This window comes from Vicugna pacos, chromosome 21, assembly GCF_048564905.1.
Source record: "Vicugna pacos chromosome 21, VicPac4, whole genome shotgun sequence".
Classification (NCBI taxonomy): Eukaryota; Metazoa; Chordata; class Mammalia; order Artiodactyla; family Camelidae; genus Vicugna; species Vicugna pacos.
In genome coordinates this window covers 12,174,787-12,193,761 of record NC_133007.1, presented here as the reverse complement: position 1 = coordinate 12,193,761, position 18,975 = coordinate 12,174,787, and the positions used below count along the sequence as shown (strand labels likewise).

At 39.9% G+C, this 18,975-nt stretch overlaps 2 protein-coding genes and 10 non-coding genes across 19 annotated transcripts in view; 1 reads left to right on the top strand and 11 right to left on the bottom strand.

Annotated features, from left to right (window-relative positions):
* Positions 1-71: 71 nt before the first annotated feature.
* Positions 72-4,263, bottom strand: LOC116284814 (uncharacterized). The gene is made up of 12 exons (XM_072946909.1): positions 3,825-4,263; positions 3,193-3,245; positions 2,972-3,004; positions 2,726-2,767; positions 2,429-2,460; positions 2,076-2,129; positions 1,754-1,794; positions 1,536-1,565; positions 1,298-1,349; positions 559-585; positions 333-377; positions 72-140 (listed from the first exon to the last, which is right to left on the bottom strand). Exons 1-11 carry the CDS (start codon positions 4,261-4,263, stop codon positions 338-340), a joined length of 843 nt encoding a protein of 280 aa, XP_072803010.1. The 3' UTR covers positions 72-140; positions 333-337.
* On the bottom strand, positions 214-290 carry LOC116284839 (small nucleolar RNA SNORD81). The gene has a single exon (XR_004194499.1). It is a non-coding gene; the product is annotated as a small nucleolar RNA SNORD81 (small nucleolar RNA).
* On the bottom strand, positions 443-520 carry LOC116284841 (small nucleolar RNA SNORD47). The gene has a single exon (XR_004194501.1). It is a non-coding gene; the product is annotated as a small nucleolar RNA SNORD47 (small nucleolar RNA).
* Positions 1,173-1,253, bottom strand: LOC116284844 (small nucleolar RNA snR60/Z15/Z230/Z193/J17). Its single transcript, XR_004194504.1, has one exon. It is a non-coding gene; the product is annotated as a small nucleolar RNA snR60/Z15/Z230/Z193/J17 (small nucleolar RNA).
* On the bottom strand, positions 1,413-1,496 carry LOC116284840 (small nucleolar RNA SNORD79). The gene has a single exon (XR_004194500.1). It is a non-coding gene; the product is annotated as a small nucleolar RNA SNORD79 (small nucleolar RNA).
* On the bottom strand, positions 1,875-1,939 carry LOC116284848 (small nucleolar RNA SNORD78). The gene has a single exon (XR_004194508.1). It is a non-coding gene; the product is annotated as a small nucleolar RNA SNORD78 (small nucleolar RNA).
* On the bottom strand, positions 2,188-2,250 carry LOC116284843 (small nucleolar RNA SNORD44). The gene has a single exon (XR_004194503.1). It is a non-coding gene; the product is annotated as a small nucleolar RNA SNORD44 (small nucleolar RNA).
* On the bottom strand, positions 2,528-2,596 carry LOC116284847 (small nucleolar RNA SNORD77). The gene has a single exon (XR_004194507.1). It is a non-coding gene; the product is annotated as a small nucleolar RNA SNORD77 (small nucleolar RNA).
* Positions 2,834-2,915, bottom strand: LOC116284838 (small nucleolar RNA SNORD24). Its single transcript, XR_004194498.1, has one exon. It is a non-coding gene; the product is annotated as a small nucleolar RNA SNORD24 (small nucleolar RNA).
* On the bottom strand, positions 3,073-3,134 carry LOC116284849 (small nucleolar RNA SNORD75). The gene has a single exon (XR_004194509.1). It is a non-coding gene; the product is annotated as a small nucleolar RNA SNORD75 (small nucleolar RNA).
* On the bottom strand, positions 3,525-3,606 carry LOC116284842 (small nucleolar RNA SNORD74). Its single transcript, XR_004194502.1, has one exon. It is a non-coding gene; the product is annotated as a small nucleolar RNA SNORD74 (small nucleolar RNA).
* The window catches only part of ZBTB37 (zinc finger and BTB domain containing 37), a 27,438-nt gene continuing 12,624 nt past the window's right edge, over positions 4,162-18,975 (top strand). The window contains exons 1-5 of one of the 8 annotated variants that reach the window (XM_072946083.1): positions 4,162-5,006; positions 6,106-7,062; positions 8,526-8,625; positions 9,224-9,285; positions 10,272-10,335. In XM_072946083.1, the coding sequence (XP_072802184.1) occupies positions 6,140-7,062; positions 8,526-8,625; positions 9,224-9,244 (1,044 nt within the window). In that variant the 5' untranslated portion in view covers positions 4,162-5,006; positions 6,106-6,139 and the 3' untranslated portion in view covers positions 9,245-9,285; positions 10,272-10,335. Of the gene's footprint in view, positions 5,007-6,102; positions 7,063-8,525; positions 8,626-9,223; positions 9,670-10,271; positions 10,336-11,769; positions 11,855-14,414; positions 16,918-18,975 lie in introns of those variants that run through there. The other 7 variants (XM_006211138.4, XR_012062703.1, XM_072946078.1 and 4 more) reach the window with 7 other exon arrangements.

Here is an 18,975-nt window from a genome sequence, read left to right as displayed (position 1 = left end):
TCTTAATTACAAAAATATCCTATTTTTCCTTCCTTCATTCCATTAAATTGAAATAAGCATGCTTCATCAGATGGTTTATAATTATTTATTAGAATTCAAAGTTGTTTGCTCTTCTATCCCAGGAGCATCCATTCAGCTGCCTGCAAGAACAAAGCAAAGCAACCTTTTTTAGTCCCATTTCTAGGTTTCATTTCTAATGGCATTTGAGATACACAGAACATCAGATCTTTGATTATCATCAAGTAATCAGTGAGAGAGTTCAAGTTGGGGTGAGATCATCATGTATTCTGGAACAAAAGACAACAGTACTAATATTTTCAAGGCTCATTCACCTCTCTCAGCTGGTAAGTTGCATTTGACTGCTGCTGTGAAATGCCCTGAAAAAGAAAGACTATGTTAGATCACAGCATTAAAAAACTTGTGTGATACTTGTTATTAAAGTAACCTCAGAAATCAAAATGGAACGGTTTTATGGGTGATATCATTGTACTCATTTGGCAGAATCATCGCATCACTGGTTACATTCTAACTTATCATATAGACCAAAGACTAACTTACCCTTTAATCTTAGGGTAACAGGTCTGCCTGTTTAAAATGGAAAAAGAAAAAAAGCCTTTAAAATTTACCCTACTTCACTTTCCCATTTTTAATAACCCATGTTAACTTTTTCAAAAAATTTAGGGCAGTGAACCTGTTCTGTACAATGGTGGACCTTTGTCATTGTACATTTGTTCAAACCCAGAGAAGCATGTAACACCATGAGTAAACCCCAATGAACTGACTTAGGGTAAAGTTGTATCAACGTAGGTTCCTAATTTTAAGTCCCACTCCAGTTCTAGATGGTGAGGTGTGTGAAGACGGTCCTGGTATACAGGCAATTTTGCTGTGAATCTAAAACCACTCCGGAAAATGACTATTGATTTAAAATCAGCTAAATAACAAATTGTGGAATAATCTATAAATTAATATGTGTGAATACGTAGATTAATATGTAATAAAAATTTACTTCCCCAAAATGTGTTTGTTAACCTATGCTTATCCAAATGACCATATATCCTAACCATGAAATTTACAGAACATTTCCCTAAGAGCCACCATACTTATCCAAATCCCGGAACATTCCTGTGAGACAGTTTCCCTTTTCAAGGGTATGAACAGAATATAGTTGCAGCCAGATACGTCAGATAGGAGCGAAAGACAGTATTTGCTCATCACTGTTACTCTGCTGAACTATGTTATCATCATTGTATCGGCTTTAAACCACATAACACACCAAACAAACTTGAGACTACTGTACCTCTGCTTAAAACTCCTTCTTCCATGTCTTGTAACAACCCATGTCTTCACACCTGCAGAAATTTAATCAAATTTACTAATAGGTAGTTACAGGTAGATTTCAAAAAATTTCCATACACTGTTTCAGTTTTTAAAAAAATCTTCATTCTTTCTCAGAGAGATTCCCATCTGTTTACTTTAAAAAATCATCATTAACAGCATCTTGCCAAGTAACTAGTTATAACTGATAAGATACATACCTTTATACAAAACCTCCCCGAAATCTGCACCTGAAAAATAGTGTTTCTTTAGACATGCTTCACAAGAGGTTAACATTAAAGACTGTTTACTTCAACTGCCCAGTGGCTTGTGCACCACTAGAACACACTTAACACATGTCAACAATTACTAAGACCAGCACATTTCAGAAACACTAAATCTCAGTGCCAAGAGCCAAAGAACTGTTTCCATGTCTTACCCCAAGCAAGCCATCCACAGATAAAATCATATACCCGGTAGCTAGAAGAGAAAGAGACACCTTTTACTAAATTGTTAATGGCAAGCAAGTAAGTTTTTTTTTATTAATTTTTGACACAGGGTTCTTCAGTGTTAGACTTGTCTACATGCTCATTTCAGGTCAGACATTTGCTCAACATCATTACAAAAACCCTGTTTAGAGTATGCTCAACATGCATTTGCAAACCAAACACAGGAAGTTAGCTTGATAGTTAAGCATTCTAATTCAGCAGTGTTCTCAGTAAGTTTTGAGCTATGAAATTGTTTTAAACATTAATACTCACCAAAAAAGTTCCAGATATGTCAAAAACTCAAGTCCACCTAAGAAATAAGAATACCTTTATAAATAGCCAAAGATGAATCTTCTCCCCACAAATCTCCCCACAAAAGTGCCTGATATCAGATAGAGCTAATTAAAACTTTCATGTTTAGTCAGTATTTGCTTTATCATCATACAGGCTGCTTTTACAAATCAGAAGTCGTAAGGTAATAGGACAAGGATCTGCCACTTAGCACAGTTTAAACACTCCATGGTAGGGCTGGTTCCTGTGCATTAGAAAGCAACTCTTAAAAGCCATTAGTGACATTTGTCATGCCTGCCCAGTTACCAATATTTAGTTCAGTTAGTTTTACTTACCCCTTCAACTTCCAGCTAATTCTGCTTAGCGCCTACAAAAGAGAAGCTAAATTAGTAGTGGTAGTTTGCTTACATTATTAATAAAAGCTTTACCAAACCAGATACATCAGACAAATGGTCTATCTCTTTCATGTTTCAATCTGTTGAACTATGCAACCATCATAGTATCTGTTTATCCAAATTCCTCCCTAGAAGTTTTCGAAAGGGAGGAAAACCCTACTGTAAGCATCAACAATTTGTAACCCTTTAAAAAAGAACTGTAAAGTGCTGGGTAAAGAGTATAAAAAGGTTTCTCACCTGTTTGCCCATGAATACAGCGCAAAGCCTCTGCTGTAGGACCTGGGAATAAACAGTTTCATGTAAACTTAGGTGCATTCTCAACGGTCTCTCAATCACCATTTTGTGTGCCTCAGTTAGGATAATGGTGGTAATAATTCTCGTCATCCTCACAGTCAAGAGTAGCAAATAAAATGTCATCATTGCGGCACATTCAGTGGACTTTTCAACCCAACTCCCCTTTTTGAGGGTATTTCAGTAACTCACCCCAGTAGCAGCTCTCATCCATTTGGCACGTAACTATAAAACAAAGAATATCCAATGGAACATACTGTGTCACTAAGTTAATCATTAACATCTTACCATCAAGCCTCAGAATAAAATTTTTCAGAAATCCATTCTGCCCACTACTCTTAAACCATCACAGGCTTAACAAAAAGACCTCTAAGCAGACTGCATTCTTCCCACCGCTTTTAGCCGTTTCTTACCTGTTCATCAGAAGCCATCAAAAGCCAAACTGCATTCATGCCTATCATCATTCCTAGGGAAAAATTAGCAACTTTTAAAATTCACTTTGTTCTAAACTAAGTTTAAGCACTAAGTCGTCCTCGCATCCTGTATGCAAATGATTTACACCACCCTTAATCTCCTGAGAGCATTGCACAAAATTAAAGAACCAGTCATACAAATGATGCAGTGCGGAATGCAGCAATTTAAAGAAGCACGTGGACTTCCCCAGTTAGCGCCTTTCCTTAGAGCACCTGGCTGAAGGAAAATGGGGCCGAAGCCATTAACAAAGACCCAGTCGGTGACTCGGCATGCACCGCCATCAGAGCCGTTGGCATTCATCAACAGTCTCAGATGTCCCTACCAACACAGGCTTCATCAGAGGCAGGGCCTACGAGCCGAGGTTTTTTCGCAGTTCGGCCTCCAGCAACGCAAGCGCAAATTAGGCCGCGCCTGCACCCAATGCGCAATCCTCCACCATCCCCATCTTGTGAGTCCTTCAACGGCCTACGACTCCCCTGGAAATACCAGCCAGCTAAAGGTGACTTAGTTACTAAGAGCTGGTAGCCTCGGGCGAAGAACCCATTTAACGGTAAGCCGAAGACATACATACCAGACACCGACTCGCAGCCTGGAAAGACCGAGATGGCGGCCAGACGCTTGTATATAAGGCTCTTTTCCATGACGTCATGACGCACGCTCTCCGCTAACGTCAGCTTCGACTCCGGCACCTCTCCTCCCTCCGTCTCCTCCTCCTCCAGCAGCACCTCCCTCCAGTCCTTTAATCCCGCCCCTTGACCCGCCCCTGGCCCCGCCCACATCGCCGCTGTGGGCGGGGACACGACAGCCCGCGTGACGCAGGGCTCCCGCCCTCCTACCGACTGAGGAGGAAGAGAAGAGAGGGGAGGGGGCGCGAGGGACGGAAAGCGCTGGGGGAGGGGGAAGGGGGGCGGTGTAAGGGTGAGTGATTTCCTTCCGGCACGTCGCCCGCTCCGGGGGAGGGGGTGGGGGGTTTCACTTCCGGGACGGTGTTCCGGCCCATTCCGGCCCATTTCCACCCCCGGAGGTAGGTGCTGCTCCTTGACTGGGCTCGGGCCCCGCACGCCGGTCCCGCTGCCCTGCACTGGGGCCGCCTTGCTGGGTCTCCGCCGCAGCCTGCTCCTGGGGCGCTCAGCCACTTCCCTCCACCCCGCCTCAAGGCACCGGGAGACCTTCCACCCCCTTGGCCCCGGGCCGGGCTGAGCTGCCGGACCCGCCCCCTCGCCGGGCCCCTCCCTCAGGACCCCGGGCTGGGCGGCCCCCTCCCCCACGGCAGCCCGGACACACCCAGATACACACACCCACCTCTGGGCAGCTCCCCGCCTGCTTACGCCTACTGCCTGGACCGGGTCCCGGGGCGCCGCCCCCTTCCCGGTGCTTTACCCTCACCTGATTGCTCGCTCCCCGCCACATGCCTTGCTCCCCTTTCCATCCCCGCTTTTCGGTGACATTTCGCCCCTCTGCCAGTTCCCCGCTCCCCACGCTTCCTAACGCAGACGAAAGCCACCCAAGTACCGGAGTGGCCAACCCCATGCCGTTCCCGATTCTCCCTCTTACAGCTTGCACCCCTCCAGTGCCGACGGTAGAGAAAGACCTTACTCCAGGGGCTTCCTCCTCACTGGGGAATTGCCGGAAAGAGCAAACAAAAAAGGCGCTGGTGTAGGCTCCAAAATAAACATCTGAATTCATGATGGCAACGACAGAGGCTCTTATTGGATTAAAAGTTCCAAAACAAACAAAAACGCTTTGGAAAAAGGTCAGATTGGCTAAAGTTGGTTCTTGAAATCAGTGTGTACACTACCCTATTTACTGATGAGTGTGTTGTAAATACGGGGCAGTACTATGAGCGTGTCAGGATAAGTTCCCAAAGTTTCAGGTCTTAAGTAACTATGTAAATGTCTATAAATTTACAGATAAGTGGAAACACATTGGGCTCAAGTCAGTGTCTTCCTATTGGGATTGATACAAACTACTCTCAACCAGTCAAGGCTGTTGGATGTAGTTAACAGGTTTAAGTGGTTCAGCTATTTTTTTAAAAAATATTTTAATGTAACAACATTGAAGCTACTTGGTAAATGCTGTTTTCTTATCAGCTTTAGGGACCTAAATTTCAGAACCAAAGTATCATTACCACTCTGAAATTCCCAACTTTCAATTTAGATAGAGGCAGGTTTGCCTACCTTTTCCTAGTCCTGAGAGTAAACTTCAGGTTGTCTGCATCTTGTTAGAGTCCCAACACAACTCGGCTTTTCTTCCTAAACTAAATTTTGCCTCTGAGTCCTAAACCCAAAGCCTTTCTGTGGGGGCTCTGACTCTTCAGCTTAGAAATAATGGCTTACATTCTTGTGGGATATTAGTCACTTCATGCAATAATAAACATAACTCATAAAGCATGTAGTAAAATATTAAGAAGAGTATCTAATCAGCCCATCCATATAGAACTGCATTTATTCTAAAAGCTTTCTTTCCTTCTCCAGAAAAAAATTAGAACACAGGACTGTATATTCTGTGTGCAAATGCCTTACGATTAACACTTAAACAACTTTCACAGCTGCTTTCTCCCCATCTGTTGAATGTCTGTTTTGAGATTACATAGCTTATTAGTAAGGAAAGTACTGGCTTAGGTTGAATTTTTAGAAGTCTAACAATCGCTTTTTTGTTTTAACAGTATCTTGCTGTGAAACCTAAACTAATAAACCTGTTGGTATTTGTTTTCCATATTTAAACATGTATCTCTTTTTACTTGGAAATTTTGAAACTTCTCCAAGTAGTGTTTTAAAATAGGTTTGAATTGGAAAGCCTGAGGGGAGTGAAATTATCATTATTAAGGAGCATACGGTTTCCTCTCTCAGCAGGGTTGAATGCCTGCCTACAGCCTCAGGTACGACCATGGAGAAAGGTGGCAACATACAACTGGAGATCCCTGACTTCAGCAACTCTGTCCTGAGCCATCTAAACCAGCTGCGCATGCAGGGCCGTCTCTGTGACATCGTGGTCAATGTGCAAGGACAGGCTTTTCGGGCTCACAAAGTGGTACTGGCTGCCAGCTCCCCCTATTTCCGAGATCACATGTCCTTGAATGAGATGAGTACTGTCTCCATTTCAGTCATCAAGAACCCTACTGTTTTTGAACAGCTCCTTTCTTTCTGTTATACGGGGCGGATATGCCTGCAACTGGCAGATATCATCAGCTACCTGACAGCTGCCAGTTTTCTGCAGATGCAGCATATTATAGACAAATGTACACAGATCCTGGAGGGCATTCATTTCAAAATTAATGTGGCTGAGGTTGAAGCTGAATTAAGTCAAACGAGGACAAAGCATCCAGAGAGACCTCCAGAGTCTCATAGTATTACACCAAATCTGAACCGCTCCCTTAGCCCCCGACAAAACACCCCAAAGGCAAGCCGGCGAGGTCAGGTTAGTGCCGTGCTGGATATCAGGGAGCTCAGTCCTCCCGAGGAGTCCACCAGCCCCCAGATAATTGAACAGAGTTCTGATGTAGAGAGCCGGGAGCCCATTCTTCGGATCAACCGAGCAGGACAGTGGTACGTGGAGACAGGAGTAGCAGACCGAGGGGCCCGGAGTGATGATGAAGTTAGGGTTCTTGGAGCAGTGCACATCAAAACTGAAAATCTGGAGGAGTGGCTTGGGCCTGAGAATCAGCCTTCCGGAGAAGATGGGAGTAGTGCAGAGGAAGTCACAGCCATGGTGATTGACACCACAGGCCATGGTTCTATAGGACAGGAAAATTATACTTTAGGATCTTCAGGAGCCAAGGTGGCTCGGCCAACAAGCAGTGAAATTGACAGGTAAGTTTTATTTTGTTTGCCATCTAATAGCTATTGTTCAGACATCACTAAAGCAGGCCCTATGTGATACAAAGAGCATCTTCCTTACTTGATGTTCTCAAAGTTATATTGATATTGGGGAAACTGGAAGTGTGCCAAAAGACTCGCGTTCTAATTTTTTTTAAAGCAGGAAGCTCCTAGTCCTGAAGTATTCACAGTATTGTGAGAACTATGGTAAAGTTAGACACTTCCATGAATCAGAATAGCGTCTACAGTCACACTAGGATCAGTAATTGCCAGGGCTTCCTCGGAATTCCAGGAAGAGAGCTGATCTTCAGCTGGGAATCTGACTGCATTGCCCTTCCTTGGTACGTTCTCACACAGGTAGGTGGCCTCTGGGAGTTTCACTTTGCTTTGTCGCACTGTTTTCTTTGTGCCCATCTATACCAAATTAGAGGAATTATGGTACCAGCAGTGATTGTCCTGTTTAAATCAGTGTAATCAGAGTAATTGCAAAGAAAAGCTTTTTGAATGTTTTTCATTACTTTTCTTCGCTTGTCATTTGACGGTATCTTTTCTGTTTTATTGATGACAACTGCTACCACAAACCTGAGAGTCTTTTTTTCATCAGTGCTACTATGCCGTTTGCCCACTTCTCTCTTTCTAATACATAGCAGTTGTTAGAACATTTCTTTTTGGTGGAAATAATGATAATTTTAATCTAAGTAAGTTGAAAGAAAGTCTCAATTAAAAGAAAGAAATATTACCAACTTTGTAATATTTGTTCTTTTCCTTTCTTAAAAACTTTAAATTGACCATATGAACAATGGTAACTAAAGTAGCTATTACTTTGGTTCACATTTGGTCTTGAGAGACACACGTGTCACCAAAATTCGGCGAGTATATACTGTATTCGCGTCAGGTGGTCTCCATTTGAGTATTTTCCTTCTTGTGTCCTTACTAGTTAAAATACTCTTGAGCATAATACTTATTGTCCCCCTAAATTAGCACTTTTGTCCCTCCACTATAGTTAGAACTGTAGCAAGTTAATAGCTCAAATGCAAAAATTTTTAATCTCCATTATCTACGTCAACAGTCTGAAATATACAAGTTATCGTGGGGCTTGGAGAAGAGATCAACCGAAAACCTAAGAGTTATGTAGAAGAAACAAAATTACAGACCCAGTTTTAATTTGTTCTTTTCTTGGTCTCCTAGTACTTATGTAAGGCGAGAAGCTTACATTTAGCCTTAGCTTCCCCAGGTCAAATCCACTGTCATTATGTATTTCTTTAATCTACTAAGGCAAACTTTTTAAAATTTCATACCAGATTCTATAGGGACTCCATGAAAGTATTTCTTAGAAATCTGTTGTCCAATTTGTTCCCTCTTTCTCAGCCATGGGGTAAAGAATATAGACATCACCATTTTTTATGTTCCTTGGCACTACTTGTCTATTAGGCCCCTTTGTGCTCCTCTTCCAACAGATTCAGCCCCTCCGGCAGTGTTGTTCCCTTGACCGAGAGACACAGAGCGAGAAGTGAGTCTCCTGCCAGAATGGATGAGCCTAAGCAGCCCAGCTCCCAGGTGTGTGCTTGTGGATTTAGGACTACCGTGGCGCTTGAAGAAGTTGCCACTGTGTGTGAACGCAGTGTAATGACTAAGGAAGGAGAGAGGTGGGAGGGGTAACAGTGGCCTTATTAAATAAATACTCTATCTGATTACTTTTCTCTTTATTCTTGCTTGTGAGCGTGCAGGAAATATACTTTTGGTGTCAGCAGAGTTTGGGAAATAGAAAAAGATAAGATTGTGGAACTCTTTGCTGACTGTAGGAACTAGTCTATAGTCCTGAGAGTAATAAAAATAACCCCTGAAAACTACATGCTGGTAATTTAGGACCTGGGATGGAGAGAGTTTGATTTTGTGCATCGTGCATATAAGACTACATAATTACTAAGTTATACAGTATTGCATATGTGTGAATACATGGCTTATACAGTTTTGTGTCCTGTTTGCTTTTTAATAGGCTTGTATCTTTTCATTTATTTTCTTCCTAAATCGTTAATTCAAGCTAAAATGTTCTCGAAAGGACAGGAATGATATCTTCTATTTTCTTTGCGATTCTCCTCAGCAAATAGTATATGTACGTAGTTGGTTGATATTTTTGTTTGTGTTTTTCTCATAGGTCTGTGTCACTGAAGATTGATTTTTAAAAAGATGCTCAACTCACCAAGTAGAACACAAATTGTAAACACTGTTGCTCTTTAAAAAGAAACACTGGTGGATTAAGATTAAGATTGTGTAGCTAATTTTTAATCTTCTGCACTGTACTGATAGTATCTTGTTTAATTTTTATCTAAACCTTTGGATGTGTATTGTGTACATAGTATAGTTACAGCTGCAAGACATTGTTACAAATTATGTTTACTTGCATATTATGCCATTTGGTACCAGAAAAGGTACTGTAACCATTACAGGAGAATTTTTTAGTTTTAATAACGTGTTAGAGAACATGCTAGGAGCTTGGAGGAATGTACTCATAATTAGGGCACTTCTTCTCCTCATCTCTCAAATAGGATGTGATTACTATTTGACTGTAATTATTGTGAAAATAAATACAGCAGTGAGACAGACCTTACAATTTACTGGGGGGATAAGACAGACTAACAGATATGCGGAACACATATAGATAAGACTGTATAGACTTCAGTAACAGTGTAATGGGAATAGGAATGCTTAAAAGGCACTTACAGGAATCAATATCTACTTAAGGAAAGTGTTCTTCAAAAGAGTTTAAATGTGGTTTTTAAAGTGGTTACAGAAAGGATAACTTATTCCACGTGTAGATGGGATAGAGATAAAAATTAGAATTCTACAAGAGTGTTTACCTGATTGAAGCAGAAGTTACAGGCTATAAAGAAATAGGAGGTAGGTGAGGGTATAGATCAGTGGTATAGAGTGTGTGCCTGGGTTCAGTCCCCAGCACTGCCATCAAAATAGATTGGTAGGTAGGTAGGTAGATAGATGGATGGACGGACAAACAGATGGACAGATAGATAGATAGATAGATAAACACCCAATAAACTCCCTCCACCAAAAAATAAAAAGAAAGAAATAGGAGCTAAGTAGTGTCATCTGGAATGGATGTTAAGGGATGAGTTTATGTATGCCTTAACATGTATAAAAATTTATTATGGTGAGTCTACTCACCAGTCATATTTTCCCTGACACAGAGAACCAAAACAGAACATGGACGTACATTATTGGGAGAACAAACTTTGATGGGCTTGAAGAGCTTCCTGATTATGAGGGTGATTTAACTGGAACAGGTTACTAAGGTCACTCCTTTATTCAAAACATTCTATGACTTTTTCCCTTTCTCTACCACATGGAGGTTAAAATACTTGGCCTAATTTTCCAAGTAATTTATAATCTTTTTAACTCAGCTTTTCCCACCATTCATCAGCATTCACTGTCTGTCCAAAACAGGCAGACTCTCTGTGCCTCAGAACCACAATCAAACTTTTTTCTGTCTCTGCACCTTGAGTCTGAGATACCCTGTTGTTCCCAGGCATCTGGGACCACCCAAGGCCCAGCTCCTAGTTCCCTCTGTCCTGAGTAGCCTAGACCTCTTTGATCTCCCCTTCTTATACCACAGTAGCATTTACAGATGGTACTGTATAATATTTCCTAATTCTCTACTGACTCTTATAAGTTATTCATTTTTTATTTGCAATAATTTGTCTCCTTCTAGATTGAAATTGCCTTGAGAGCAGAGTCCACATTTTCTAAACCTCATTGTATCTGACACTGTCTCATCAGGTGCCCACTAAATGGGAGTTGTTTTGCCTCTAAGTAGTTTTGAGTAACTAAGATTACTGTGGGGTAGGTGCCCAATAAAGAGACAGCCAGTAAATGAGGAATTATTTAGTTGCCTGTGAAGTCCTCAGTTTTGGAGATCTATAAATAAAATTAGTAAATGAATCAGATGATTTTTGAAGTCCCTTCAGTTCTTTGAGTCTCAGGTTAACAACTGCAATTTTAGAATGGTTGACAGCTTTGAAGGCCATGGCAAGAATCTGGACTGGTATTTGTTTTAGAAAATATGGAAAGCATTCATTTATATGGAGTTTATTCATTATATGGAATGGTTCATTAAAAAAAGTTATTGAACACCTATTACATATCAAGCACTGATCCAGTTCAGGGGTATTCAGCAATGTGGAATGTCCCTGGGCTCACAGGATTTACAAAATAGTAGGGAGTTGCAAAGTGGGAGGAGTGAAATGATCCACCTGTTAGTGACAGAGAAAACCAGGAGGCAGCCATTTTTGTCCTTGCTGCTTTTTAGAGTTCAAATGAATAAAACTACCAAAGATATATTGTTGCCTTTGACAAGGACCTAATCTATATTTTATGCTCATTTACTTGCTCTTTTATTGCAACTTTATTTTTTAGGTGAAGTATATTATAATGTGTGAGTTTTCTGATTATGGTTCATCACAGATAGCTAAAATACATTTACTTTCTGCTTGTGGACAATACTGGTATGACATTAGTTTCCTTAATGTTAGGCAGTTTTTTTTAGGGAATTGGCACCCTCAAGATGAGGAATAATTGTGAATTTGTAGTGTCTAATAATAGCTAGCATTTATTGAGCTATATTAAGCACTTTAGTGTATTCATGCAGTGCTCAGAGCAGTAGATGCTGTTATCATATCCATTTTACAGATAAAGAAGCTGACAAAGTAAATAACTTGCTCCAAATCAAACAATAAGTAGGATGCAGATTTGAACCCAGGTTCCAGCACACGTAATTGCTATGAAGCATAACAGCAGGTATTCAAGATACCCCAAGGTACTGTTACCATATGTGATTCCCATGAGAATCCAATGGAGCTGGCAAAACATGTAACTTCTTCATTTTATGGATGAGGAAACAGCCTCATAGAAGTTATACTGTGCTTTGTCTGTGGTCAGCAAGGACCTTTTAGTGGAATAACCCCTCATTCTTTATGTGAGTTCAGTTTTGATTATCCAGGGAATTGGAGCAGAAAGAAAAGTTATGTAAGACAAATTGAAATCATCTAAAACCTCAGCCTTAATATTCAATGCTGGACTTCACATACTGCTTCCCAAACCTGGTGAGAACTGCCTCTATTCTGTTGGAAAAACTGAAGAACACTGTTAGCTAACATATATGAAAGGAGACAAAACACATTTTTAGAAATTCAAGAAGTTACAAGATTAATTGATAATTAAATTCATCTTTCTCCAGTTAATCTAGAGTCAACATTTACATATTCTCCTTTTTCTGTTAGTACTTTACCTGTGCTAAACATACGTAATTTCCTCCTACATATTTAAAATGCTTATGTGTATATATATATATATATATTTTTCTTTTTTTACTTAAAACATTGTATATAGAATATACACACATGCACACACAACAACTTCAGAAGTCAGCCAGCTAAATAAGTCAGGAATTCCTGAATGGTGATATTTTAATACAGAATTTTGAATGCAAAAGATATGTAAATCCAAGGTTTTTAAATTATTCATTCAAAGAAATGTATTGTTCCCTCCGCTCCCAGCTTTCAGATAGGAGGAAACCATGTTTACTTCGTATGTTAAATCCTTTGACTATCTAGACTGTTCATGTTCAGATTAGGCAAATGAAATTAAGATCCTATTTAATGGATATTAAGGAATTACTGGGTTTTTTTTAGGTGTGATAGTGGTATTTTGGTTATACTAAGAACCCTTGTCTTTCAGAGGTACCATACTAAAATATTTATGGATGAAATTATGTCTGGGTTTTTTTTTCAAAAATAATATGAGAAAGGAGAGAAATAGATGAGGATAAAGGAAAAATAAAATTACCCGTGAGTTGATAATTGTGTGGTGGGGATTCAACATACTATTCTGTCTAATAAAAAGTTTTAAATTATGTATCATTCGACCTTCATAAAAAAAAGAAATCAGAAAAGGAAAACATTATTTTGCAATAACTTAAAGAGTTATCTAATTAACAATGGCAGAGTTTATATGCTGCTTGTATAGTAATAGCTTTTTTAATGTGTTAAGTAATTTTATTTCACAATGTAACAAATTTACCTTATGGGGAGATACTTTATAAACTAAGAGAGCTTGGAGAAATAATATATAAATCACAGTATATTCTATTTACTTTTAATAATCTGTTCAAATCAATTCAAAACCACTACAAATAGATAAATAAAATTAGATGATAATATGTCTGTGCACTGTATTTCCTGGACACTTACCTTTAGTATAAGCAGTTTGAAAAATGAGTTAGCAACATTGTTAGGAATATGTATTTCCCCTCTTTCTCTTTTGTTTTGTCTCCTTTTTGTTCAGCAGTTTTATCTTTTTGTTCAGGGGCAAAAATCAGAAACCAAGTCTTAAACTTCTTTTTCTGCGGTACCTGTCATTGTATTTAGTGGACAACAGTCAGTCAGTAAATACTTAGTGAATATCGAATTGTGAAAAGATTACAAGAAGGAATAACCAAGTTAGTATATTCACATCTCAGTCTAGTTTCCCTTCCCAGCTCTCTTACCAATTTTTTCTGAGGTTGATTAAGCTTTGATTAGTCTTTAGAGTGAAGAAAATATGTCAGTATGGTACTAAAATATTTTGGAGTAAAAGGAGTACTGTTGCCTGTAAGTTATATACATTTTTATTTTACTGCTGGATTAAATTTTGGTATTAATGATAATGCCATAAATACAATTTATAACGTGCTTGTCATAATGTATTCTGTACTGTCAGGTATAGTAACCTTTGGCCATGTCACATGTGGCTATTTAAGTTTAAATTTTAATTAATTGAAAGCAATTAAAATTAATTCAGTTCCTCAGTCACACTAGCATGTTATAGATGCTTAAGAGCTGCATGTGCCTGGTGGCAACCGTATTAGATAGTGCAGATTATCAAACGTTTCCGTCACCACAGACAGTTCTATTGAACCAACACCGCCCGAGGACGTACCTGATGGTCTAGACTGTAATTGCAAATTAGAGTCCAAATGGATAGTATGAGTGGGCTGAGATTCTCCTATCACTATAAAATGGAACATTTAACAGGGGGTTAATAAGCTTGCAGTTTATCAGCCAGAAAGTAACTCAGCTGTCCTGCTCTTTTTATGGTAATGGAATAGAGTGTCCTTGGTTTTTTGTTTTAATTTCTACCTTAACATCTTTACTTTTGGTAATAATTTCCTGTTTGTATGTTTACTAAAAGTAGGCTTGTGATTTAGTAACAGAGGTAAAAATAGATTTGATGTCTTTTAATATATATATACGTAATAATGTATGTTCTTTCTTGCTTACGTTCCTCACCTGGCGCAGGTGGAAGAGTCAGCAATGATGGGAGTAAGTGGCTATGTGGAGTATCTCCGAGAGCAGGAAGTATCTGAGCGGTGGTTCCGGTACAACCCCCGTCTCACCTGCATCTACTGCGCCAAATCCTTCAACCAGAAGGGGAGCCTGGACCGCCACATGCGCCTGCACATGGGGATCACACCGTTCGTCTGCCGCATGTGTGGCAAGAAGTATACCCGGAAAGATCAACTGGAGTATCACATCCGCAAGCACACAGGCAACAAGCCCTTTCACTGTCATGTCTGTGGCAAGAGCTTCCCCTTCCAGGCCATCTTGAATCAGCACTTTCGCAAAAATCACCCTGGCTGTATACCCCTGGAGGGGCCTCATAGCATCTCCCCTGAAACAACTGTCACATCTCGAGGACAAGCTGAGGAAGAGTCACCGTCACAAGAAGAAACAGTTGCTTCCGGGGAAACCGCCCAGGGCTCTGTGTCCACTACTGGGCCGGACTGAAACAGCGAGGGGGAGGGGGCAGACCCTCTTCCCCTCTGGGCTGTAAGTAGCCAGCATCAGGGCCACGGGCTGGTACTTAGATTTAAAAAATGCCACGTCACCAGATCAGAAGATGCTCCCAAGATGTTGCCAAAATAGAGGATCAGTAACATACACAAAAGCACTAGAGGCTTCCCCTCCTCCTTCCCACCTCACACTTTGGAATATAATCAAGCAAATCAACTTTCTAATTCAGGGATCAACAGCCTTGGTTTGTTAACTTTATAAGAAAAAAATTTTTTAACAAAAGACTGATAAATGGTCATTTATCTACCAGTCATTTCTGAACACTGTACTTTGGTCCATATCATCCTGGTGGCTGTCATTGCCCAGATCTGAAAAACGAAGCAAGGAGCCTTGGTCATCTGAACCAGCCAGCCAAAAGAGAAAAGGAAGCAATCGTGATGGTGATGATGAGGGGGAGTTTCTCCTCTTCCTTCCCTGTCCACAACATGCAGTTTCATATTTCAGGGGAAAAAAAAAAAAGATGGTTCTTTTGTTTTGAAAGGTCAGACTTAATCTCTGCCCTGACTAGGCGTCTGGTACTTTGCCTGGTCGTTTCGTGTAAGCAGCCATCCTGGAGCAGTACACTAGGGAGCAGCATCTCCAGAAGCACTTTAGGCAGCTGGAAGTGAGATGAGCAGCAAAGTGTTTGCAAGAGGTACTCCTGCATCTGGGGGCCCGAGTGTTGTGCGGAGGAAAAGGGGAACAGGGAAGGAAGTGTTTTTGTTTTGTGATTGTCAAGCAGCACGGAGCTAGCTGTACTGCAACTTCCTGATTGGTGTCGGTAAGCCACGGTGCTTGTGTATCTTTGGATGTTAGGAAATGGCTCTAGTCCAGATGAATTAACGTGTAAGGCTGACTACCAAAGTTTCATCTAGTCTCTTTGGCTCCTAGTTTCACATAACAGCAATATTATACATCGAAAATGTCACTTTACGGTGAAATGAGCCTGGATTGTATTTTTAAATCCACAGGTCTCCATATTTGATAACTTTTATATGATGTTTTAAACACATTTTTTCTGCAGTGTTGTGGTTGAAGAAATTCAACACTATGGTTCTGACTGCAACCACAATTCCATTTCCTTCTACATATGTGATAGTTTATATTTTCAGTCCAATAGAAGAACTTCACTAAATCAATGTCTTGCGTCTGCAAACCTAGTAATTCATAAACCAACCATCAGCAAATTGCTGATGACTCCAAGAGCTTTGCTTTTTAATAATACACTACAGGGCATTTACCAGAAAACATAGTGCACAATCATGTTGCAATAAATTGATCAGTTTTGGTCAGGTTTGGTTACTGAATCATTCCTAAGATTTTTAAAACTTCAAGGGACCTTTTTGGTAATTCTGGGTATTTTTCAGATTCCTAATCCAGCACTGAGAGTCAGAAAGAATTTACCAAACATGTAGAGCTTTAGATGCCCTGTCTTGCATGCAGAGAATGAAGGAGGATTATTAAAAGATGCAGACAAGTGAATGCTTACAAGTTACAGTGCAAATAGAAACAAGAAAAATCGCTAGCTTCTCTTAATTGATCATTAATTTTTTAAAAGAGTATTTAAATATGTAGTAGTTTAAGAAATTGTTTTGGTGCAGAGGCATAGATGATTGTAAAAGAGTTTTTAGGAGAGGGGCTGGCCGTGCCTGCACTGGTGAGCCATCTGTGAGAATGCTAGTTGCGTGCTCCCTTCCCGAGAATGCTTTGTGGCGTGTGGAAAAGTGGGTAGGAAAGAATGGCATTGCTTTGATGACAGGAGGTCAGAATGCAAAGGGTAACTCTTAAGCAGTCCGAGACTCGTGCATATTCATACAGCTGCACCGTATGTATCACTAGAGAATGGTTATTTTCTCTTCTGGGAAAACATAGAAATGCATCTTTTAATAGGAGTGTAGTGATGCTACCATTTGATTAGAGCCTACCCTTAAACATGCTGAAGCCGTGTTTTATTTTTAGAAGACATAGACTATGGCACTCTCCTCTTTAGTTGGGCAATAGCATTATAAGGTAAAAACTGTCACCTAGGGCCATCTTAGGGACCACCTATGCTCTGGGGCATAGAAAAAGTGGCATAGAAATTAGAGTGAAATCTTTTAGGGAAACATTTCAGCTGGTAATCAAGGCTTTCAGTGGACAGATTTTGCCATGCCTAAACAGGCAGGGAGGTGAGAGGTACAGAATATGCTGCTTTAGATGGAGCTTTTAAACTTACCAAAAAAAAAAAAAAATAAGTTCATCCTACTTTTGAGAAGTAGTATGCTGGAAAGTTGTTTATTGCTTTGTTAGTTTCTTAGATTTTTATGTGAGAAAATAGAGCTTTTTAAACTTTCACCAAATTGTGAGAAAGTACAGTCATTTCTTTAAAGAGAAAGTTTGCAGCATTTGTCAGTACTCCATCCAGGGTTGGCAACAAACATGTGAAGTGAAGTGGGGACTGTCTGGTAGCTGTGGAAATGCTGTGAGTGTTTGGTGGGTTCCCCCTCCCTTTGTAGTCACTGCTAATAGGCTTTTGCTGTACTGATACTGTGAATAGAGTGCTTCTTGATAGATGGTCTAGGCCACATCAGCACAGTCATGTTTGCTGGTTCTCTCCTCTTAATGGGCCTAGCGCAGAGCCATGAAATTCATGAACATTCAAGCCAGCCTAGCTTTTAAACACATTTAAGTTTCTGAAAGCAATTTCCCCATTTTAGTTAGAAGAGAGATTATTATTGTTGTACACAGCTATCTAAGGTTCTTATCCAGGTTCACTGTGACGTTGTCCTCGTTCTTAGCTGACATCACTGTAGGGTCATAGCAGTTAGTAGTGTTCTGTCTACATAAATGAATAGCTATATTGGTGTGTGCACAGAGGATACCTCTCTTAAGGATGTACTAAATGGACTTTAGCTAATGCTGAAAACTCATTACCAAATCTTAACTTGCACATGTCACCTTGTGAAGGGAACTGCATTAGCAATGAGAGCTGAATCATTGTTAAGTACTTTAATGCCGCCGTGAAATAGCAAACACTGGGACTCTTCATTTATTGAGTGGCACTTAATAGCAAAGGAGCTACTCAATATTCTCACCAGAAGAAGAGAGATGACAATATATTGGTCTACTTTCATTCTAAGAGGTACCTTTTATTCTCTCAGAACTCTACCAGTATAAAATATGGCATTGGGGTGAGCAGTAATACTGTACTTAGGCAGAAGGCTCTTTCTAATGACTTGTTCTCTCTTTACTCAGAACCATATTTACCTCTGAGCTGAGTTGAGTTTTATTTTCTGTGAATTGCAAACTATCCCCAAGCCATTCCATTATACCAGAGGGTCAGATCTAATCTTGCATATGTAAAAATAAATTAATTCCTGAAAGATAAAGATTGGAAAAGAAGGGATATAGAAGTTAAGGGAAGTTTTCTTCTTACTTTTTTATTATGATTATTATTTTTAATGTTTCCAGTTCCCTCTCCGTCACTGAAATAGGGTTTTCCAAAGATGGCATGACAATAGAAATAAACCATAGTCGAAATCTGGCCTTGGTTGGAAGTGGTCGGACGGAAGAGTGAAGTAGTGAACTTCATCCTTAGTAACTGAATGAATAGTCTTTGGTCAAGAAGCAACTTTTGAAAAGTTACAGCTGTTACTTAACACTAATTTTGTTTTAACTGGTAAAAACTGCATTTTGTTTGACTAGAAAATCTAATTTAGAGGAATGAAAGCAATGGGTAATGGAAAGGAAATTTAATTGAACGAAGAGAAAAGTCTTCTTAGTCATAGTGGAAAGGCATTTAATCAAGAAGGATCTGGAATCCTGGAAGTTTTTATTTTTTCAGCTGGTTTTTTCTCTTCCCCAAATGTTCTCCTTATTTGTGTACTTAACTCATCTACTGTTTTTTGTTTTTTGCACTTATTCATTCAGTATTTTGGAGATTGAGAAAAAGGACAACAAGCAATCAAGCCAAGTTAATCCTTTAAACCCTGAGAGGATGCCCCTTAGCAAAGTATATCTCAAGGATTTAGGAATTAGATTATGGTTT

What these genes read in the sequence shown, in the direction of transcription:
- LOC116284814 (XM_072946909.1), bottom strand. Translation starts at nt 4,263, where the DNA reads ATGGGCCGGAATGGGCCGGAACACCGTCCCGGAAGTGAAACCCCCCAC. An exon ending in ATTAGCTGGAAGTTGAAGGG is followed by an intron (nt 2,130 to 2,428) that starts GTAAGTAAAACT and finishes CTATTTATAAAG; the next exon opens with GTATTCTTATTTCTTAGGTG. An exon ending in ACATATCTGGAACTTTTTTG is followed by an intron (nt 1,795 to 2,075) that starts GTGAGTATTAAT and finishes TTTCTCTTCTAG; the next exon opens with CTACCGGGTATATGATTTTA.